This window comes from Chiroxiphia lanceolata, chromosome 5, assembly GCF_009829145.1.
Source record: "Chiroxiphia lanceolata isolate bChiLan1 chromosome 5, bChiLan1.pri, whole genome shotgun sequence".
In the NCBI taxonomy this organism is placed as follows: domain Eukaryota; kingdom Metazoa; phylum Chordata; class Aves; order Passeriformes; family Pipridae; genus Chiroxiphia; species Chiroxiphia lanceolata.
The window spans coordinates 57,573,282-57,597,357 of record NC_045641.1 but is presented as its reverse complement, the minus strand read 5'-3'; the positions used below and the strand labels follow the sequence as shown (position 1 = coordinate 57,597,357).

At 41.7% G+C, this 24,076-nt stretch overlaps 1 protein-coding gene and 1 long non-coding RNA gene across 6 annotated transcripts in view; both read left to right on the top strand.

Moving 5' to 3' along the window:
- Positions 1–15,119, top strand: part of LOC116787456 — a 108,250-nt gene extending 93,131 nt beyond the window's left edge. For 3 of the 5 annotated variants that reach the window (XR_004357294.1, XR_004357296.1, XR_004357293.1), the window contains 4 exons: positions 1,706–5,793; positions 10,404–10,502; positions 11,044–11,130; positions 14,778–15,119. This is a non-coding gene — a long non-coding RNA (uncharacterized LOC116787456). The remainder of the gene's footprint in view (positions 1–1,705; positions 5,794–10,403; positions 10,503–11,043; positions 11,131–14,777) is intronic. The other 2 variants (XR_004357297.1, XR_004357295.1) reach the window with 2 other exon arrangements.
- A 2,466-nt stretch (positions 15,120–17,585) lies between these two features.
- The window catches only part of TRIM24 (tripartite motif containing 24), a 57,748-nt gene continuing 51,257 nt past the window's right edge, over positions 17,586–24,076 (top strand). The window contains exon 1 of the mRNA XM_032689066.1: positions 17,586–17,992. Coding sequence (XP_032544957.1) covers positions 17,608–17,992 — 385 coding nt within the window. The 5' untranslated portion in view covers positions 17,586–17,607. The remainder of the gene's footprint in view (positions 17,993–24,076) is intronic.

Below are 24,076 nucleotides of genomic sequence, written 5' to 3'. Positions count from 1 at the left end.
CTGTCCACCAGGGCCCATATGTATTTCTTTGTACATAGCAGTTGAAGTAAAAAGCCTTATTCACAGGAGGGGCTCTTAAATGTGTGCCCTCTTTTTAAGCACCTACTGAAGATAAGCTTTGTGTGCATGTCCACACTTTTCTGAATTGGGGTGCATCGAAGAACAGGCTTATTTTCTGGAATCAAAAACCTTGACTGAAATATCACTGCCTGGATCAATTGCTGCTTGCAAGGCTGATAGCAGCAAGGGGATATAAACCATAGCTCATACCAGTCTCACCAGGAATACAAAGACACATTGTATGTAATCATACAACATGTTGTTCCTTGGGTGAGATCATGTGTTCAAGTATCCTGCCTTCATGCAGTGGAAGCATCAAGCTGAAGGTCATGGGTCCCAGAACACAGCTGTGATGAAGCAAATCTACATTGTGACATTCAGTTTTGTTATATAATTAGAGCATTCAATTATAGACTGGAAGACATACTTAGACTGTATTAGAATATTCTCTGATGTAAATGAGGTTGGGTTAATTCCCTAACAGGCCAGGCAGCGACAAGAGGTGGAGATAAGCTCCCAGCACTAACTCAGGGCAAAATTAAGCAAGTGGCATGCTTGCCTGCCCTGCCCTGCCTTGCCTCCTCCCCACACCCTGGTCCTGCAGCCACAGCTGCCAGCTCCACACTGAGAGCACCCACCACAGAGAATAACTGGGCGATGCACACCTTTTGTTGTAATCTGCTAATAAATGATTTCTCCTGTAGATTCCAGCTGCAGTTTTGCTCTTGCACAGGCTGTCGGTTGGGCGGAGCAGCTGCAAACCTTAGGAACAGCTAAGACTCTTGAACAATTTCAGTAGTTTTCTTGGAGTAATATTGGATTAATTTAACCTTTGAAAACAATAACTTCTGATACAAGACCTTGTCTCTCTAGGCTGATCTGGCAGGTTCAGCCATAGCTTACATAAGCTGGAACATCAAGGCTTGTTTCAAAGAGAGAGGGAATATGAGCCAAGATGCAAATATGGGCCCCTATTTTCCTCTGAAAAATATGAATAGCTTTTCATTTTCCTCTTAGGCAGCGTTAAGCCACTCCTCTTAATGAGCAAAGGGTTCTTTATTTTTTGTAGATATTCGAGGAAATTACCATGGCATTATTGTTCCATAAGTCACTTTCAAAATATTATAGATAGCACACTGAGATGGAAAGAGTGTGTGACCAGAGTGCACAGCCTAAAAACCAACTGAGATTAAATGCAAGGCCACCAGGCACAACGTCCAAAACAGATAAATCAGGGTAACTGCATAGCTGTATTCTTGTTTTTCCACTGTACTAACTCACAGAGAGCACAAAATAAACCTGTGTAGCAAAGACATGAAAAAAGGCACACTGGAAGAAATATTTATGTTGTATTAGCATATTCTCTGCTCTAAATGAGTTCGGACTAATTACTTATTAGACCACAATGGGATAAGCAGGAGAGATAAGCTCCTAATATCACATTAGGAAAAATTAATTAAACAGAATAAACATAATTTATTTGATTCTGCTATTTCCTATTTCAATTGCTTTACTTAGCAATCTCAGTAATGTTCTTTAACAAATTCTTTATTTATTTTTCTTAAATAGAAAAAAGATAGACAAATGAAAACAAGCTGGAAAGAGATGAATTTTATTCATCACGGTACCTCATTTTCCTTGGCAGACTAACAACTGCACTATCTGCACAGATTTCTGCTATTTGAGCTAATAGAGTGCCACTACCAGCCACGGGTTGTCATCCTCTGAGTAAAGCACTCCCAGAAGAGGATTGCTGATGGTCACTGGTGAGAAACACAAACTGAGGTTTTGCTTGTTGGCTGGGGTGACAAGTAATCAGATGGATTCCAGACATAAGGTAACCCACTGCGTCTCCTCCAGCCTCTTGCCATCCTTGTCCTTTGCTTTCCCCACTTCATCCCAGGACCCCACATCCCCACACTCTCCTACAGAAAGTCACAGTAGATCCCAGCTCCTGATCTCCCAATCTGGTTAGCTGTTTGCTCATTCCCCAGTATGACACTCTTTGCTTCCAATCTACCTGGCTGGACCACCCTACCTCCCCAATTCCTCCTCCTGACCCCATTCCTCATCTAGCACAGCTTTGGGATCCAGTATATCTGCCTGAGAATTTCTTCACAGTGCATTGGAATAACTGTCTTCTGTACTCTTGATTCGGACATCTAGGATGCTGGGACCAGAGAAGGGCAGACCCCTGCTTTCCTTTTGGTTGCCTAGACCTCTTACAGCTTATGGTAGCAGATCCCCATCCATAGCAAATGAGACCGTTTAGGAAAGTTTGCTGTTGAAACCAAAGTCATCTTTATTAAACATGCACCATGAGTTTTCACATACTTATTTAATGAGGACAAAAGCAACATGTCATTGACACAAAAGCTGTCTTCTGTCAGATTTTAAGTCCTTGCACCAAACTTGCAAGATTTATCTTTTGTCACAGAAGACACCAGAATTTTTAACTGCAGCACATTTTCCCTACAGCCTGACAGACACGTCAGACATGTCTGAGTTGTTTTATGCTAGTTTCCCTTGGGAATGTGTGTCAAGTAAAAAGTCCTGAACTATACAATTTCATATTGTTTAGACAAGACAACAGCATTAATAAATTTAATCTCAGAAAAAGCACTCTAATATCTTTAGTGGGCACTATGCAGACTTTCATTCCTTAGAGAAGATAAGGCATGTCCTTGCAAACAAGAAAAATTAGATCCTGTTGTGCCAAGGCCTATGCTCTAAGTAGTTCAAGGTGATCGGTGTAGAGTTCAGATTGTTACATAAAACAATTTGCAAAGATCAGTAAAAATTAAACCCAAAATGACAGCTTTTTCAAGAAAACAAGACCCAGTGATAAGCCCCAAGAACTATGCTGAAATCATGTGCAGTAAAGATGAAAAATGTGAGACTAGACTCAGTGGGACTGTGGCAAAGTAGTAGAGAGAAGACTCTTGGTCAAGTATGAGAAGTATGACAGTGATTATTTGGATTATTATACTTAGATTTATTGCTAATACAGTATCTAAATATTGCCAATGCAGTGTATAATATGATCAGATCTAAAGGGTTATAACATAACCAGGTTCAACTGGAAACATGCAGGTTTAGAGCCTTTGGCCTTGCAGAAAGCACAATTACAAAGCAGCAAAGCACCTATGGAGCTACTTTAGGATTTTATCTCTGTATATGGCTGGATCTTAGTGCTTTTACTCAACCATCCAAAAGTGAGTGTTCCCATCTTAGGGCTGGATGTACGCTCCAGGCATCCCTGCTAGGGTGGGATCCATCTGGAAGCTGCCTGCAACCTTGGGAGACCAATTGGCCTAGTCCACAGCTGCATTTTATACCCTTTCACAGGCCAATGTGTATCAAAATCACATCACAGCTCCCCCATCCCTGGAATGCATTAATTATGTGAGCATCCAGACAGTTCCTCCCGCAATTCCCACCTGATGTTCTTATCTTAGGACAAACCATATTACCCATCAGAGACTGCAAGGGAGAGGGGGTGTGTGAGGGCAGGATGTGCTTTGAGACCCAACTATCTTTCTTTGCTGTCACAGGGACAAAATAGATATACTGTAGAGTAAGCCTCACCAGTCAGCTAAATCATGATTGGATGAGCTATTCTTCTTCTCTGGTGCCCCCAGTCTTGTGCTGCAAGGATGCTTAATTTGACCCAAACTGAAGAAAGATAGGTAGGCTGCAGAAGCGCAGCAGCTTGGTTTGTGTTTTTCCTTTCCTCCCTCGTTCTCTCCTTTTTCATTTGTGTTTTCCTTTGCTTTCTGTTTAAGAAAAACTTTTTTGAGATGTCCTTTGGAGAGCTACCAAGACACTGTTAATAAACAGCTTCCAAAAAGCTGTGTTAGAGACAGCAGGATGTTGCTGCAGTTTCCATGTGTCTGTGTGACCAACAGACAATATGCTGTCCTGGAATTCTTCTAGCAGTGAATTTGCTGTTCAGCGCCAGCACCAGAGAGAGAGGCTGTGCTTCCTTCCCCTGCAGCTCTTGTGCCCATGCTGCCTGCCTCTCCAGGGAATGACTGGACTCCAGAAACAGGTCTGGTAGAAGTTCCAGCCCATGTCAGTGAACTGAATAACTCTCTCTTCTGAAATAAAAAATCCAATACTTTTTGTTTCTTACTGTGTCTTTAAGCCTGTTAAGCAATGGTATTTTCCTCACATAGACTTTTAACAGGAAACCAAAATTGGATTTTTTTAAAAAATGAAACCCTTACTTTTCTTAATTCTGAATATTTTTATTCTTTCCCCCCCCCTTATTTTTTTCTATCTTTAATGAAGGGTTTAAAAGATTTGGTGTGGCTTATGTTGCCTCAGGAATAAACAAGCATTTGAAATCTCAAACTCTATCCAAAACTTGTTTAGCAATATAGTTTTGTTACAGTGACACAGCACCTTTAATTCATTTGATCCTCTGGATCTGTTTATTCTACTGAAATTTGACTCAGCAAAGTTAAATCCCCTTATATCATTCTGCAAGACAACTCATTTTATGTTTGGATAGAAACAGCCAAAGCTGCACAATCAACTCCCCCCAACATGCCAGTTTGCACTAGTGTGGCTGAATGGAAAAAGAAATTGTGGTGGCTTTATAGAAATGCACCTAATTTCTATGGGATGCTCAGTGAATATCAGAACAATAGATGGTGTATTAACTACTATGTCTGCTCTTTTTCCTTGGCATGGGTAGTATTTTTATGTAAGGGGATGGCAGCCTACTCTCATTATATTAAGCAAAATTCCTCAATGGATACCATGAAGTAATAATTTTTTTTTTTAACTTATTTTTACTTGGTCTTTAGGAAACTGTTCTGTAATAGCAAGCTCTGGAACAAAATCTAAAAACCAGGGCATTTTTCGTGTTTGAAATGTCTTTCCATATGATTGCAAATAATAAAATTATGGAAATAATTACTCTATATCATCCAATCAGCATGATTTACTCTTCCCTCTTGCTATATACTTTTGTGTGCAGATTTTATTGTGTCTCTGTTTTGGTTTTAATATTTATATGTATTTATTAACGAGCAAAACAGAGAGCAACCAGTTTTTTAAGGATGTACTGGAGTGAACCACTACAGGCAAGTTACATTTATTTCCATGTTCAGAATATGGAAGGCTAGCAAGGGATACCTCTTTGCACCTAAATATTTTAAGTCCATTGGAAAAGAATTACAGGTGGGTCAAATAAGGTTTTTCTTATCTTTTTTTTTTCCTTTCACCTCCATTTTGTGTTAAGCATTAGAATCTGTTAAAAACAGATTACCTTAAGCCTTAAAGCAGTTCTTTCCCTGTTGCAGAGAAATCTGCTTGAAATGTGTTCTGCCTTTATGATCTCCAGGCTCTAGCCTGGCCAAACAGATGGAGTGTTTCTACCTGGGCTGTCACTTTGTTTTCCTCTTCTTTCCACTGAGCTAAACCTTGCTCCCTATGCAACCTGAGGGGAAGGATTTTAACACAACATAGAACAACATCCTTGGCTGAGCAGGTTCCAGAGAGAGCCCAAAAGCTCTCGGTACTCTTCAGTTCCAATATACCAGCTCTCATGGAACCCAAAGTGTAGGTGCACATCTGCCTTGTTTCCTTCCACTGCCTGATTACAGCATTTCCAGCCTCTGCCAAGATGGTGATGGCCACAGGACTGCAGCCTGAAGAGGGAAGGACTGAAATCCTGCTTTCATCAAGACCAACACATACATGAGAGGCAATCGCCGGTTGCTTGTAAGTCTGAATCACTCGAATTTCAGTAGCTTGAAATATTATTAACACAGTTTCTCTTTTTTCCTCTACCTTACTGAAGTGGAAGAGACCCTTCTCTTTTATTAGAAACACTGGTTTTCTTCAACTCCCTCTATTGCCTCTAAAAGTCCTTAGGCATTTTTCTTAATATAACTCTGTGCCTCAGCTACGGTACATCACAGGCAATCAAATAAGAAGAGTGTGGTATATCTGACATGACTCCTGATCTAACACAAACCCGTGATGCTGTTGGGATGTGATTGCTAATTGCTATATGGCAGTCAGCACAGACCTAGCAGAACACTGGTGGGAAATCTTAAAGGCTGCAACAGGAATGCAGCAACATTGGGAAGAAGGCAGTCCAGTGTGGCAAAATGTGAGTAAAGGAATGAAAAGACTGAAATGGAATATTAACAGTAAATTATTGGAAGGTGAAGGCTCCTACTGTCTGCGGGTTCTGGAAACACAGATACTGATAACTGATGATTTTTTTTTCTTTTCTTTTTTTTGATAGAAAAGAACGCATGTAAGAAAAATTAGATAGGAAAATGAAAGAAAAAACATTAACAAATGCATCCAAAACTGTCAACAGTGTTGGCCTGGCATTATTCCAGTGCCAAGAGCAGGAATCATTACCTTGAGCTATTTAGCATTCATATCTGGGCAAAACTGTAGAAAATTACAAAATAGAAAAATTCTGCACTGGCTTATTGGATAACTATAAGTAATTTAAAGCAACTTCTGTCTTATCTTTTACAAATCAGTGGACAACTGACTGTGCTGTTATGCAGAAAATGGGGGAATTTTTTAAGCTAACATACATTTTTTGACAACTTCTATTTTCTGACTATGCTGTTATGCAGTTTTATCATAGCTATCTCCTTTTATCAGAAAACAGCAGGGTTTTTTAGGTTAATGTACAATTTTGACCACTCCTATTTTAGTTGTTAAATTTTCTCAAGGGAAAAGTTGTGTTCACTGCTTGATACTGGTACTATTCAGGTCTGGCTTTACATTAATTCTCAGTTTGTCACTCACCTGCGATTAATCAAGCGGAAACTAAGAAATAAAATTATGTATTTTGTAAAGGGGAACTAAGCTTTCAGTAACTGCGAAACTATGATTAGGAACACTAGGACAGACTGTCAGGAATTCCAGCTTGGTCTAGTTCTAGATACTTTGGTAGAGTTATGCTGAGCCATATTTGCCAATAATCTGAATTTTAAGTATCCTCGCTATGTTTTCCATAATACAGTTAAATCTCTGTAGGAGTAATAACTTGGGAAAACTTTGTTTTGGTCAGTACCTGAAATGAAAATTATGCGTGTTGAAGGTGAGAGCAAAATACACCAAGTTATCACTTGAGACCAAGAAAAAAATTGCTACATTCTCATTATTTTAATCTTTTACTGGACAACAATAATGGCAAATTAGAAATTACTTCTGAGTTCCAACTTCATTTTAATATTTAGGATATCTGCCTGCTGCTTATTTTGCATGACATCTAATTACAACGGTATGTGAGATATCTCAGTCTTTGAGGTCCCTCACAACAGGCCCATGGGACAAGAAAATGCAATTTCTGTGCAAATGCAAACAGAGCTACATATCCACTATTTTTCCCAGGGAAGTATGTGATATATATATATATCTATCTGTACATATATATATACAGAGAGAGAGAGAGAGAGAAATGAATATTAAAATCAATCCAGCTGTCTTTAATTCCAGAGTATGTCTCTGATGCATGAACCATAACCTTTGATCCTAGCTGAAATGTTGAATGATGCCTTCAAAAAATACATTAAAATTCATTATACTGTAGATTAGTAAAATATTCCCTTGGAATATGACTTTTTTAATAGAAGCACAAGAAATAAATTAGATATTAATTACATATTGCCCTCAGTTCTACAGAGTCGTGAAGAAAACAAATTTGGAGTGCTGCATAGCACAACTTCATAACGCTGCAGTTAGATTTTCCCTTGTATTTACAGTCTGGTTTATTTTAAAATCTATTCAAGCATTAGAAAATCATAAATATGCAGCTCCACAGATCTGGAGATCAGGTTTCTGTGACTGTAATACATGGCTTCTTTTGACAAAGCTCTCCAATTAAAGGTCAAACTCTGCTTGCTTTACATTTCATTTAGGATGGAAATACATGTGTGAGTGAAGGAGTGTGTTTTGTCACAGTATTTTATGGCTGCACAGTGCTCACACTGCTCCAAACATAAGCAAAAATATGTACTGAGGTTCTAATCTAAGAGGGGCAGAATATGACAGTGTTTGGCTGAAACGTTTCTAAAAGGTGTAACAGCACATTAAAGGTTTCATAGGAAATACAGCTAAAATATGCCTGATATACATCTGTTTTTCTCTCCTTACCAGAAATTCCAAAGGCTCATACCAACACAGTTGAAGCCTCATTTTGACTCCTCTATTTATATTACAAATTTTAAATACAGCAAGTCAACAGATACAAAAGTTGGTATCAGCCTTAAGCCCTTCAATTTTGCCAGCATGCAGTATTTTTGATTATGTAAATCTCAAGTTCTACTGATTGCTATACCAGTGTAAAGGAGCAGGATGTAAAAGTCTCTCCAGAAATGGCCACTTGGTTGAGATATTTTGAGAGAGAGAGATGGCATGGAACCAACAATCACAGGTGTGCATCTCAGCTTCTAGTAATTAGAGTAATATTTGTCACCTTATGTACTCTTTTTTAGATTGCAAAATACTGTTTCTGATCATAGATGCAATTAAGAATCACCCCTTTATTTTAAATCAAGAGGAGAGTATGATTGAGAAGTTGAAAAGTGGACATCATCTTATCATCAATGCTCTATAACTTTGTTGTGATGGAACAGTAGAGTTGCCACTGGCATAGTCATTGACTTTTAAAGATTTTCTTTCCAGCAGTCAACCAAAGAACGATAACCTCCTGCCCCATCAAACTAACTGGAACACATAGCAGTACTATGTTCAGGCCATGACTGAACATTTGAGCAGATAAAGTGGCACCATGTCATCACTGGCACGCTGCCAAAAGAGTTGTATGTCATATCATAACCCCGGGAAAGAATTTCTGTACAGCTGGAAATTGCATGTGGAAAAGCAAAGGCCAAGTGAACTTTGCCTGTCTCCCACCCTTCTCCGCCAGATACTAACCAAACAAATGGAATTTGAGAAGGAAATGCTCTTAGATCTTCAGTATTTGCCTAGATCCATAAATGTCTTGAGGTAACTAAGAGTAAAGTGTGTGAGATTTAGATATTATCTATCCAAAGTTCCTATATATGAAATCTATTCCCTTTAATTTCATTATGATATAATACCCTAAGCATTAATACCATGAATAGTTTCATTGTCATATAATCCCCTAAGAATTAATACCAAAAATAGTGATGGCAGAAAGAAAAAATTGGAGAGAAGCTTGGAATATCTCATCCCTTAAGGCTTGGGGCTCAAATGAGTCATATTGCCATGCCTCCTATGGCAAAGAAGGCTTTCATAGCTGAGAGGCAAGGCAAGAGCCTTGAAATTTATGTGCAGCAGTCTTGATGTCTGTCCAGACGTAGATAGATGGAGAGCTTGGAAGGTGTTATTCCAAATAACAGAGTCTTATGTCTATCCACTGTGGTTTTACATGGGGTTGTGACTTGTTTATCCTCTATTTTGTTGTCCCACCCTCTATTCAGGGCTGTTCAGAGAAGTTGCATAATAAAACATAAGAGTTGGTTTGGCTCCAGCTGGTCCTGGTGCCTGTTTTCTACTGTGGGGCTGGTTTAGTTGTGGGGACAACATTTGGGACACAACAAGAGAGAAACTCGAAATAGCTCAGAGACTTTTGAAGAGGCAAACGTTTTATTTACTAACTAGCTGCTACTGCAAATAAAATTTTAGAACCTATGATAAGATTAATTTTATCTTTTTCCAGGAAATTTGTAGCGTGCTCTTTTGGCTCAAATAGATAGACTTTGTGTTTTGTAATAAGCTTTGCTTCATTGAAAACCAACTCTGTAAAAGCAGCAATATATAAAAGCAAACAAACCCTTCTTATTTTCCCTGTATGTATAGTCAGAATGCTATCTTCAAACGACCTTAAAGAAAGTTTTCGATGCTACTTTTTTATTCTTGTTAATTCAGCATAGCCAACAGTAAAGGCCTTGTTGACATTAGGCAAATACGCAATGATGCAGCAAAATTAATTTAGTCACACTGATGCAAATCCCTCACACAGATGTAAAGCCTGTGTGCAAAGTAGGGCATTTCTGAATGTACACAATATTTAAAATTAAGTGAGAGATTCTGTTTTTCCCAACTGATGCCTTGATGTGATTCACATAGATACCCCTGAACCCCTAAGCTGAAAGAAAGGGACTTTCTGGTCAAAACTAAGGGTACATTAGGAGTACTGTTGATTGGGAAGGAATATCATGAGCTTTAAATTGCAAGTTGCAGTAGCTTAACAGACAGAATAACACTTTAAAAAACACCCTTTACATTAAACTGAGTATATTTGACCTTAAAATCACTAGGAAAAAATATGTCGTTGCATTGCATAACTCCATTCTATGGTTACTTTTCAGAACAGAAGTGAAAAAGAATGCACTTTTGGTCCTGGACTGTTCTTTGTAATTTAATGCGATCTGCTGTCAACAAGAGGCAAAATAAACCTCTGACACTCAGTAAGAATAAGAACAGAACAAAACGTACCTTACTGTGGGTATTCAGTCAAAGATCTATGGGCAAAAAATGGCACAGTTTGTGAAGGCATAACTGAAAAACAGGTGGGGTCAGCAAGGGAGGTGTCTAGTAGGAATACTGGTAATGAGGTAATGACCATAATGACCATATTCCTTTGTGACCTGAAGAGGTTTGGGGAATTTTGTTTTTTTCTTAAATTAAAAATGCTTCAGAAAAATGTGAAGTTGAAGTAAAAGTTCTGGTAATTCAGTAAATGTCTTTTACATATTTTTTAGACAAAAAAAATTCTAAGTATTTCATGTTGCAGTATAGCCTTTATTTACTATAGTAATAAATGAAAGATCAAAATCCAAACAAATTATTCGTATTGAAAGCATAGTTTTTAATCTAATCAGACTATGTCCCAAAAATTTTCTTTATAAAATATTTTAAAATTGGAGAAACTTTTTCCTAATCTGAATGGAAGCACATTCTGAAACGTGGGAATCTTTTGTTAAAATCAAACTTTGATTCTCCTTGCAGCTAAAGTTTCACACTAGAGAAGTGAGAAGATATCACCTGGGACTTCCTTTCCATGTACATTCACCTACTACCATTGCTACTGATGCTGTAAGTGACTGTTAAAGCAACATTTTTTTCCTCTTCCATTCTCCCTCAAAAAGAAGTTTAGGAAGTCCCTCTTCTGGAATGAAGTCAGGGCAGAATCTCATTCTGGTGGGCTGCAGTTTCCCAGTGGATCCAGGTGACTTGAGAAACACTGTTCTGTACATACATTAACAGGAGATTGCAGTGCTTCATTTTGTTCTACCAGCAGCATTGACACTAACAAGAACCCAAGTAGGAAACCCTCAGAACATAAAGAGACAGGGGCGAGGGAAGTGCTTTAGGCAGGTAGGGAGCTAAGCAATCAGTTATTACTGAATTTCTAACTGTAGGCAACACAACTATACCCCCTACCTTATAGTTCCTGAGATTACTGAGATTCATCAACAGAAGCTGTGGTCCCCACTGGATAATTCCCGAGTTCCTTGAAATGAGTCTAATACCCAATGAGGTTACTTGTGCTGCTGCAGAAAGATATTTCTGGCCTTTTACATGTCAGAAAAGAAACTGGATGTGACAGATTTGGAGCTGCCCTGTGATAATTTAGGAATATGGTCTGTTGGCCTGATTATTTGGCTGAATGTCTGGGTTTAACTCATCAGGGGTTAGCTTGCAACTGCACTCTTAAATTATCAGGGCTGGGCTGGGCTGTACTTGCTACACTGGGATGCCCCATTTCCACTGTGGTTGCACAGCCAGTGAGCACAGGGAATTGGAAGGGGCATGAGATTTAATTCTGAACCACAGCATCTCTGCATGGGCAGTCCTAGCATCCTACTCATGCCTAGGAGAGATACAGGATTCCACAGATTCACTGGGGATCAGAGATGGGACCTGTAACTGTTAGATAAAACAACTGGATAGATTACTGTTAGGGAACATTAACTGGGATGTGTTCGTGTTATCTATGCTGTTTCCATGTATTTGTGGAACTTTCTATGAAAGTGAAGGCTAACTCTAAAAAATACATTTTGGAAGAAAATGGGTTTGTGAATATCACAGTCATTTTCAGCAGTTTTTATCAAACACTGGGCATTCAGAACTGGCATGTTTGGAATGTCCTGCCCAAGCCCGGAGAAACCATGCCCTGATCTCATCAAACCTGTGCAGAAGACCTATTGTACCTTATCTCTCACTTTGTGTTCCCTAGATCCTTGCATTCTGTAAACCTGAATTCCCCCAAGATAAGATGGGTTTTCCCCTATGATGTAAGTGCTAAGACCCAAAAGTTTGTAATTTAGGATTTCCCCTTTACTGCATCCCTGTAAAGTCCCTAATTGTAATAGTTCTGCCCCTGATGAATATGCAAGCCCCCTGATGAATATGTAGACTCCCAGTCCTTTAAATATGAACTTGTAAGTCCAATAAAGCATTCCAGTTTCTGCCCCCATAACTGGGATTGTGATAGCTTTATTGACCTCCACATGAAACCAATGGGAAACTGTGCAGAGGTGATGTTATTCCATAGTTTACAGTGGAGACACGTTGGGTGGAGAACTGGAAATATTACATGGCAGCTGGCTCACTCCAGGGTGCTAGATCCAGCCTCATCTGTGGTGAGCTTCCAGCTGAGGCCAAGCTGGTCAAGTGAATCTCTTTTCAATTGTGAAAAAAGAGCGCCAGCGGTTATTTGCCAGATGCTCAAGAAATATTTTAGTTGGGTAAAGAGTACATATATAAGGACAGAAAAAAGGTCTCTAAGAAACCATTCCTCAATTTGGAAGAAGAGGTTTTTCGTGTATGTGTCTGTAAATGTTGCATGAGTGAAGTACAAAAACCAGAAAGTTGAAAATCCTAAGAAAATTACCCAAATCGGGTTTCTCTCACTCTCTCCTGAGTGAGAGGACAAGTAAGTAGTTTACTATAGCTTTATGGGTTCTTGATTGTAGAGTTCCAAAACACAGCCTACAGGCCTGAGCCATATTCTAGATTAATTCCTAATTCAGTCAGCAGAGCTAGGGAAGCACTATGTTCATTTACTGCTTATTCCAGGGGTTTTGGCATGTAAAGTTCTCCTTCACTGTTGCTGGAAAGGCTAATGTATTACATCTCCCTACCAGTGAATTCCTAATGCACTCATCTTTACTCCAGTGAACATCTTTTATATTTTATGGATTTCACTTAACAGGAAAAAACCCCATATATTAAGTTATCCATTTGTCAAAAGAAGCCAGACTAGTAAATACTGTATATTTTGGTACAGATCCTCCCAGTGACTGCTTTACGCTGCTGGTAGTAGAGTCTGGCCAAAAAGCTGCTACATCCACCTCTTGGATGACTGCAGTGGCAAAAGCATTTTTTAATGATACACATGGAGTGCTCAATCTCCTCACCACTTCCTTCACTGTTGCCACATAAAGGTTAAACTGAGCTATCCAGATCAAACTGCAAAGCCCCATGGCTTTGTTGGTTTAAAAAAAAACTTTGGGAAGAGACTATTTAGCGTCACATTGCTGTTCTGGGAGGAGGAAACACGCATGCTGATGTTTAGGGGTAATTTGGGAAGGGCTGCATTCTGTAGGGGCTGAATGACTGACTGCTACAAAAATCTAGAAATACAGGGAGTAGACAAACTGAAGCAGGGACAAAAGTAAGAAATCAGACCTAAGAAGTAAATTCTAAGTGCAAGGAGCTCCTACTACGAGCTCTCCATTGAGAAGTTCTGCTGGGAAGTCGGTAGCCATTTCTTTCTGCAGCTGCAGTTTCTGAACGATAACTTTTTGTGGAGTATGTTGCAGGAATCTAGATTAAAAATGGCAAAGATCTAGACTGCAATCACAAAGTCTGTATCTAAACAGAAGGCAGGATATTTTGGAATTTGCTTTAATTGGGATGTCCAGAAGAAGCAGAGGGTATACTAAAACTCATAAATTGTAAACAGAAACTGTTACTTGTGAGCGGCATAGGAAGCTTTGAAGTTCTTCTGTGAGTGTGGAAGAGGGAAGCAACCTCAGCTTCTGGATGTTCCCTGCATCCAGCCACCTTGATTTCCATGCTTTCTAAGCTGACTATCAGCTTGTCACCATCCTCATTCTTTCTTCATTGGTTTGACTCATCCCAGTGTAACACTAAAGAACCCAACAAGTAATTTTTTGTCAGAAACTAAACAAAGTCATCATCTGTTTCCAGACTTTAGAGAGTACAGCACATACTGCCCCATGGCAGGTTTGTCTACATGACCTTTTACAAGCAGCCCCAAGTCAGCTCTGCCCAGGGTCCCTGATGGCCAGACAGGGTGTAGCTGTGGCCTAAAAGCAGTGCACCCTTGTGAGTGCAGCTCACCATGTGAGTGCAACGTGGTGAAGGGTGCAGCTTCTTTCAGTGTCATCTAAACAATGCAGTTACATTTAAAAGGTTTTTCCCTCACTCCCTTGTCTTCATGTACTAACAGCTGTTTATCTCAGGGTGGTTATTTCTGTTCCTCTATACCCTTTTTGCTCCTGTCCTGAGTACTCCTAGTATATGCCACCACTAACAGGAAGGTTCTACATTCAAATTCAAATTATGCAAGTTCAAACATTTATTTTAAATCAAATGCTGTTCAGATACTATGCGACTACAGATTTTACAGAGCAGTTTGAGTGAGCTTTGCAAACATCCCAAGCAAACAAACTTTTCAGGAAACATAATCCTATTATTTTATTAATCTTTAGGATACTGGCTCACTGGGATTATCATTTGCAACAGAGCATCTGCTTGGTTCCTTCTCAGGTGATCTCTGTATTGCTATTTTCCTGTGTTGACACCTATTGGAGAAACAGTTTATACTAGTTTCAGAAACCATCTCATTTGATGATCTTATGACTTGCTATTATCCCTCACAAATGTGTTACTTACTGTATTTCCGCAGTTTCCACCTATTAAAGCTAATCAAACATGCTTCAGTTACTGCCTGTTTCCCCACATACCCTTTCTAATGGTGTTTTTGACACTTTTTTGCCTTAGAGAACCTGTAACATCCTCCTTAGCTTTAATTCTGGAACCCGTTTCATCATTCACACTTGCATGTTCTCAGCATGTGTGCTAGTTTAAAGGTAAACCAGCAGGGGAAATGAACTCAATTCAAAAGAGAGATTAAAAGTCAGAATAACAATTTAATAAAATAATACAATAAGTATGACTATACAGACAAACAATTGGTTTTAACCCACAAAACCCAAATGTATAAGCCAGCACCCCAGGGCACGAATAGAGTGATGTTCTTTGGCCCCCTGAGTCCAAAGTAAAAGGAGAGGGGAAAACCTGTTGGTGAGAGTGCTGTTGCAGTCTGGTCAAGAGTGGCAACTGCAGTCCGGTCAAGAGTGCTGGTTGCAGTCTGGTTGAAAAGTGGTGGTTGCAGTCCAGTCAAGAGTGGTGATCTGCAGTTTGGTTGAGAGTGGTGGTTGCAGTCTTCCTCTGGATCCCACTAGTGGTTAAAAAAGTCCCAAGACTCCAAGATTATCATCCAGTTTAGGCAGGAACGCCCAGTACCTCCCTCAGGGTGGGGGTGTTCCTCAATGGGCGTGAGGACAAGACCACTCTCCTATCTCACAGGCCTCTTAACACCTAGTTTATAGCCTGAGGAGTCAGGCTGCTCTGGGCAGATGGTGTAAATGGTTCATTGATAACAGTTTCTGGGAAATGGCATGGAAGGCTATAGAATACACAGTTTTGGGTTACACCCATACAATGATGAACTGGTCCCAGCTGTTCTAACTAGGACAGCATGTTAGCTCCTGTCACAAGGAATTGTTAGTACATGATCCTAAGGTGTTGGATATCCCAACCAGCACGTGTGGGATCAGAGAAGAGAGGACAACCGGGTGTTATCCTACCACTTGGTGAATCTTAGCAAAGGGAGAGAGGTAGCTGGGCTGAGAGGAAGAAGGTGTGCTTCAGGAGACTCTCTCTGGTGGCGTTTTTTCCCTACATGTAGGCAGATCAAGGGTTGAGAATGCATGGCATGTCTCTTCCATTGATATTCTTAAGCAGGGAATGACATTTATCTCTTTGCAATTCCTCATTGTAAAGTTAAATCTCCTCCCCCACCCCAAAACAACCTGTAGTATTGTTCTCCTGTTATCATGATAAATTATGGATGTGAGACATGCTGAATCATGACAATGCTCCTTGTGCTGAAGAAATTCCTCTTTTGTCATGTAGAGCTTTTTTATAGTCCTATTTATTGTGGGACCTATGTTAGAGTCCTGATGGGGTTGCAAGGAAGCAGGAAGTGCACTAGCTGCTCTGGGATTTTAAGAACAGACATCTTGAATATTCTGAGGAGTTTGTATCAGTTTATGATTGACCAGCAACCAATGTGTAAGCAGTGCTTTGTGTCTGCATGCATACTTCATAAATCACAGAATCGGTTTGGGTTGGAAGGGACGTTAAAGATTGTCTGCTTCCACCCGGCTCTGCCATAAGCAGGGACACCTTCCAATAAACCAGGTTGCTCAAAGCCCCATTCAACCTGGCTTTGAACACTTCCAGGGATGGGGCATCCACAACTTTGCTGAGCAGCCTGTTCCAGTGCTTCACCATCCTTTGATTCAATAAAATGTTGTGTCCAAACCAGAATTGTACTTCTCCATTGTACCTTTTTAATTGTACCAATCACCAAGTAGTTTCAGTCAGGTAACGTGGCTGCATGTGGTGGTATAGCTGTGATCCCCCAAACCCAACACAAGCCAAAACTTATAGACACCCATCCACACAGAATGCGGAGAAGGGTGACCTCTTTAATGCCCTGCCCAGGGGACAAATGCCTATCACAGAATGGGTGAGGTTAGAAGGGACCACAGTGGGTCATCTGGTCCAACCCCAGCTCAAGCAGTGTCATCCCACAGCACATGGTACAGGATTGCATCCAAATGGTTCTTGAGTCTCTCCAGTGAGGAAAACTCCAAAACCTCTCTAGGCAACCTGTTCCAGTGCGCAGTCACCCGCACAGTGAAGTTCCTCCTCACATTCAGAGCCAGGCTGCCTGCCCAGCCAAGAGAGAGTGCGGCCATTGGAACTGAGAGGGCTCCAGCGGGTGGGTGGGAAGCCCTTTCGGCGGTGTGTGCGGGCCGGGGGGGCACAGCGCCCGAGAGCGGCGAGCGGCGGATGCCCCGTGGGAGCGGCGTGCGGGCGGAGCCGCTGGGGCGGGACGGGGCTTCCGCCGGCGGCCGGGCCGGTTCCCGGGTGCGGGCGGGGAAGCGCTCGCCCCACGTGAGGCGGCGGGAGGGGGGGGGGGGGGGGGGGGGGGGGGGGGGGGCGTGATCCCGAAAGGGGCGGGGTGGGGCGGGCGTGGCTACGGGCCCGTGCCCGTGGGCGGGCCGTGCCGCGGGGCGTGTCGCAGGGCGCCGTTGGCGGCGGGGCAGCCGCTGCCGGGGCGGGCACACAAACACCGCGCGGGGCGGGGGCCGGGCAGGCGGCGGCGGCGGCGCGGGCGGGAAGCGGCGGGGGCAGCGGGGCCGCCCCGCCTCCCTTCGGCGCTCCTGCGGCGGCCGGCGCAGGACAATGGAAGAGGCGGCAGTGGCAGCGGCGGCAGCGGCGGCGGCGGGGGGCCCCTGCCCGGCGGATCGGCCGGGGGCAGCGGTGGCGCTGAGCGGGGAGAACGAGGCCGAGAGCCGGCAGGGCCCGGCGGAGCGCGGCGGGGACGCGGCCCCGCTCAACCTGTTGGACACTTGCGGCGTGTGCGGGCAGCCCATCCAGAGCCGGCGGCCCAAGCTGCTGCCCTGCCTGCACTCGGTGTGCCAGCGCTGCCTGCCGAAGCCCGAGCGGTACCTCATGCTGCCCCCCGTCCTGGCGCCCGCGGCCGCCGCCGCCCCCAAGGAGCCGTTGCCGGCGGTGCCCCCTTCCTCACCCGTCCCTCCTCCGGCCTCCCCCCTGCACTGCACGCCCGGTAAGTGCCCCTTCTGCCGCCCGCCCCTTCCCCCGCCTGCTGCCCTCTCCACCCCGCCCCACGGAGGCCTGTGTGTCGCGATAAGCGCGGGGGAGCGGGGAGCTGTCGCGACTGGGTGCGGTGGGTGGGGTGCAGGTGCCCGGCCGCCGGGCTGCCGGGGCACGGAGCTGTCGGGACGAGCTGTGCGCGCTGCTCGCCAGCGCCAGGGCTGGCGGCGGCGTTGTGCTCTGGCTTGGTTTGTTTTAATCGTTATTTTTAAATTTCCCACCTCGGAGGGAAGGCAGCACTGTTGTACTTTCCCAGGACCTCTCTGTGCGGATGGAGAGGAGCGGTGAGAGCCGCTCCCCCCGCCGGGCCGGGGGTGCGGGGCCGGGGCCGGGCAGCTCTTCTCGGGGGAGCCGGGGGGCTCTGGCCCCTTGCTGGCGGAAAACCTGCACACGGGCTGATACCAAGGCAGAAAAACGTAGCGAGAAAACAGACTTTATTTGAGTGGTGTTTGCAGTGTGGAGCGCGGCCGGAGGGGAGTCCTGCAGGTGTCATCCGCTCAGCCGGGAGCGACCCTGCGCCTGGGCGGGGACCGGGGCAGACAAGCGATAATAACACTTGTGCGCGTGATCGGCAGCCCGGATGGGTCTGCTGATGCATTAATGTACAGCTTAGTTGTTAATTGTCGCGCCGAAGGGAGAATGCTGCGAGGAAGTTTTGGTAAGCTCATGTACTGACCCAGGAGCCTGTGTCAATGTGTTTGAAAAGTACATCTTGCTGTAGAAGATCTGCAGTAAATTCCTCCAGTCTGAAAGTACTTTCTTAATGTTTTTCTTTTTTCCTGGTCCTCTTAGGTGTAGTGGATCACTTAGTTTTGTTAGAGGCATCTAACAAAATCTTCACCGTAGAAAAAGGTGCAAACAAGCATCCTTTACTGGAAACAGGTTAAGATCTTGTTATGATCAGATTGGTGAGATATGCCTGTGCCCGAATTACAGTGCAGAGGAGACCATATGACCAAGTCAATAATACAGCTTTTATTTAACAGTAAATGTGAGGTAGAGAGATAGAAAGAAATAGAAAAGAGGGAGTGGGAAGAGAGAGAGGTCAAGCAGAAGATAGTCACCTGTGGATCTAGCAGGATGCTGTTGGTCCTCCTCCACCCTGGCTTCTTGGTGGTGGGGGTCCTGGAGTTGTTCTTCTGGGGGTACCACCTTTATACAGTCCAGGTTCCAGGTATCCATGGGGTGGTCAGAGATGCTGTTCCCATAATTTGGGGTAGGAGTGTATGAGTGGTTGCTTCCTTTCCCGTAGTTCCCTACAGTGGGAATTTTTGTCCAGATATGTTAACCAGGGTGTGCTAACCAGATCTCTCCTCAGCTAGGCTTGGAATAAGTGCCTTCCTGTCATAATTTCTCCCTTCTGTGCTTATCTCAAATTCCCTTATGGCAAGTTCCTTCTGTGGCCTTGACAGTGTTTGAGACAGACAACTGTACTTTTTAAGTCCCTACAGATCTTGGAGAAACTTGAATAGAAAAGAAGAAGTGTGATGAAATTGGACTGCTCTGTAGGTATTAGTGGAGGTTGTGCTTATTGGAATGTGTAGTGGGGGCTCAAGTGAAAAGCAGTAACTCCAACTGACCATTTTTAAGTCCTTTAAGTGCATTTAGGAAAACTTCACCATCCCGCCAGCAGTTCTGACCAAAAGATTACAGCTTGAATATGCAAAGTGTTTGCAGCGGTTCATAAAGGAACGCCTTCTTGAGAGAAAGGAATATTTGGGACTTGTTTCAGAATATCTGAGAAACTCCTGAGTATGTTATGAACAGGATATGCTGAGCCTCTTCATCTGTCTGGATGTCTGTGGTAGTATATCCATTCAGTCTTTCAGTTTTAGCATGTAGTGTATGTAGTAGTCAGACCGCCTGGTCAGAATTTACAGAATAGGAAAATCTGAGAGACCCAAAGCCCATGTACTTCAGCTTGGTTGATCGAGGGGATGTTATTGCTCGCAAGCCTACGAGTAGAGCTCTGAAATTCTGCATGCAGGAACAGACAAAGTACAAGCTTTGGTGTATAATGAGGTATTTCAAGACAAGATACTTGGAAATAGGAAAGAGGGCAGAGAAACAGCAAGCCCAGAGGTTGCAGCATAGTTCGAGAGACAATATCATCGTCTTCTGAGTTTTGAGGTCATGAGCAGCATAATCCCATTCTCAGATGTTCTGTTTAAATATAGCAGAAATTGGGGTCTGTAATTGAGTGAGAAATAAGATACATCATAAAAATTAAAAGATTAGTGCTGTTCAAACATTTTGAGAGAACAAATGATAGATGAAGTAATGAATCATAGAAACAGGAAACCTGTAGCTCTGTGTCCCTCCTTTTGATTGTGAGTTAGTTCTGTGTGAATGAATTTTACAGTACGTACTCCTCCTCATTCTACACATTTGCAGACATACTGTATTTTTGGTGACAGTTATTTTTACCCTCTTGACTTTTCTCCCAACTGACTTTCATGCTTCCACACTACCAATAGGAAGAAGAAACTTGTATAGATCTCACGCTCTCCCTGAGGCATTTTATACATCTTTTTTTGTCATGGTTTTGGCCCGGCTAAAATGACAGGGGCTATGTATTAGCTAGCTATGGCCAAACTTGATGATGTGCATTTTCTGCTTTTTGTTTTCCAACTGGGACAAAAAACTTGTGAACCTAAAGTTAGGACTGGGAGAAAAAAAAACCATCAGTGTCCAAAACTGATTATATTGAGGAAATTTGTTACGGTTTGGAAATTCTCAGAAGAAGAAAGAAGGACAAAACTGTCACCTCTTCTGGTAATATGTTGTGCAAAATGCTTATGAGAAATGACATGAAGAAATAAACTGAAGAGTATAAGCTTAGAAAGTTGGATAATAAATGCCTCTCATGATGTAAATTATGAAATTACTGTGACTAAACTGAAGAAATAAACAGCAAGGAAGCTGTTTGTGCTGGAAGGAATGTCCTAAGTAAGGAACACAATAGAATTGCAAACTATGAAAAGCTCCTGAAAGATAAGCAGACTGCTTATGCTCATCTACTGAGCACTAAGATGTTGCACAAAAGGAAGCCTGAAGAAAGAGGTAGAATGGCGTTTATCTTGAATGAAGGAGAGGATGTGATTTGGAAAGAGCTTCACCAACCCAGCCTTGAGATGAAGTGTTGTACCAACATCAAGTCAGTAAAGGAACAGATAGCTAAAGAGGTACAGAGTCTCAAGTAAAATCTGGAGATGCTTTTTGTCTTCAGCAAACTGTTTCAAAGCAGAAAGAGTCCTTCGCTTTACTAGGATAAAGTGTACCTTCAGCTTCTAACATACAGGCAAGTTTACTTGGGAGAATGTTGACTTTCCTTCTATAAAGTTGTGGGGAAAAAAAATCAAACTTGAGGATCTAGAATGAATTAAAAATTATCTAGAGTTGCTCACTTGAATACAAGATTCAATATGCACAATAGCAGTGGCTAGACATGCAAAGGAGTTTAATGTGGTGGATGTTGAGCCTGCAGAGGTAGGCTGGTGGCAAGGCCAGTTGGCATGGATATGCTCTATACTGCCACATGAATTTTCTATAGAAAAGAAGACCTAGAGTCTCAGATTTCTGTACTGTCCCTGAAGTTTAAGATGTTGCAAAATCATCTGTGTGTCAGACACCGGTGGTCTTAGCCCTGGAGAACTCACTGCTTGCTTTCTGAATGTCCAGTAACAGCTTATTTGATGCAGGTGACATTTTTGTTGTTGCATTGCTCAAAAATGTGTTATGTGACACAGCATTATGAACTGCAGGGAGTGCTGCAAGAGTGGGTCTGTAAACGTGACAATCACTTTTGAACAAGTGTCTATAGACACCACTACTGAATATTTTGATTAACTTCATGTGAGTTTTCCTTTTGTTTCTCAAATGGCCATTCTTTACGGTTTGATGGTGTGAGTTGTAACTGGTGCATACAAAAAGGCTGTTATTAGAAATCTACTTGCCCAAAGTTTGTGCTGAGCAGTGCTTCAAAGACTAGTTGAATAGTAGCCTGTACTTAAAGGACAGTGTTTGTAATGTGGAGAATCTCATAGTACTCTTCTGGAATTTTTAAATGTGAAATAGGTACATGAAAACTGTGAAGTTATATAGATTGAGATACTATTTTCAAAACTATTTAAGTTGTGAGTATCTTTGTTTTTTCTTAATCATCAGTCTGTACACAAAATAGATTGAAAAGTGATGTGAAAGAAACTTTCTGAATGGAAATGCGTAGCAAAGTTTTATGCAGGAATCACGATGAAATCTTATTAGTGTCAATGCCAAAAATAGTAGAGGGAAACTTCTTTTTCTGGTAATTTATCTGTAGACAAACCTGCTAGCAAACAAATCTGTACGAAGCTGTTAGAAGCATATAATGTTTGGACAATTCCAGGATATGAATTCTTCTGGAATGTCCACACTAACAACTCAGATAAGTTTGATACTTGCTGTTAATTAAGGACTAAACACTTCAGAGTTACTTAACAAGGATTTCAGGGATGTTCATATTTCATATTTCAGGTTAATAATGCCCAGAAATGTTTGTTTAGCAATACAGTTTCAGGTTCTCTAAGGCTTGGAATGAAGACCTTACCCTTGATATCCCCTTGTGTTTGTGGCTGGCATCTATTCTGTTATGTCCCATAGTCAGTCCTTATACAGATAGCTTTAAATTCTTTCAGATTCTCATCTGATCTGGATATCTGGACTTTCCAATGTCATCACTTAATTTGACCTTGAAATTACAGCTTTTGACATCAACTTAAATTTTGTTATTTTTTGTATGTAACATGTTCTTTCCCGCTTTTAGTTTGATAATGATTAGGATCCTTCTTAGTTTGAAGGATATAATAGCTTCATTTGAAGTTTCTTAAGGTGAAGTTCAATTTTTCTTCCATATCTTTGTAATCTAACAAGACTTAAGATTCTTTTTTTAAATCTGCCTGATACACATGATTATTTCCATTTCATCTTTCCTATTGCCACTTGCTTGAAGTGAATTCTCTCCATCTTTGCCATTACAAAGTCTGTGTTTTAATTGTGTGGCTGACACTCACACTTTCACAAACATGATTGCATCTATGTAGCCTTTCACAAGTCTTATTTCTACTGTAGTGTATCAATAACTGAATTGTTTAACCTCCAACTTATGGAGATTTGGGAGTGCTAATGTTTAGAATTAGTGTATATTATTGGAATATATATAGGAAAGACATGTCTAGTTTTCATACTGGTTTTGATTTGTGCTTATTTTGAATTCAAAACTCACAGAGTCCCAGAGATTGAATATATGAAAAGCATTTAGGATTGTTACAGGTGAAATATAATATTATTTTTTTGATAGCCTGAAATGGACAAAACTCTTGGTTAAAAAGTCATGAAACTAGTAAAAGCTTAAAATATTAATCAATAAACTATCTAGAGATGGTTCTTATTTTTCTAATCAGAATACCCTTCTTTTAGAGGAAGGCATGCTTTCAATATGATACTTATTGTACAAGTATAATTTCAAGTAGGGCTATATTTGCCAAAAATTACTGCATTCTTTTCTACCAGGAATTCCCCAGAAATCTGGAGGCATACCTATGCAGCCTTTATTAAGGTGGACAACCACATGATGTGGAAGGAAGCTTTAATCATGCTTGCTCCAATGTATGATTAATATAAGTATGTAATAGATGTTTATTATCTTATGTATGTATGCAGAATAGTATTTCTAGAGTAGGTTGGATGCATTTACATACTTGCTTTCTTTCACCCATTGAAACTGGGAGATTGAAAGGCTGAAGCCATCAGGAACATCAGAGGAATGTTAAAACAACTGCAGTGATGTAGCCCAGCTTATTTCAGTTGGAAGCCTTACTGAATTTGAGCTGTAGAAGTTATCAAAATAGCTGTATTGGTGTGTGAAACTTTTTTCCAAACCAAGATTTATATCCTCAGAGGCCAACCTAGCTCTGTTTCAATAAAAATTCAGCTTATAATGTCTCTGGTAAGTGATTAGTATTTTTAACAGTGGAAAGGAATCTTAGATCATAAGGTG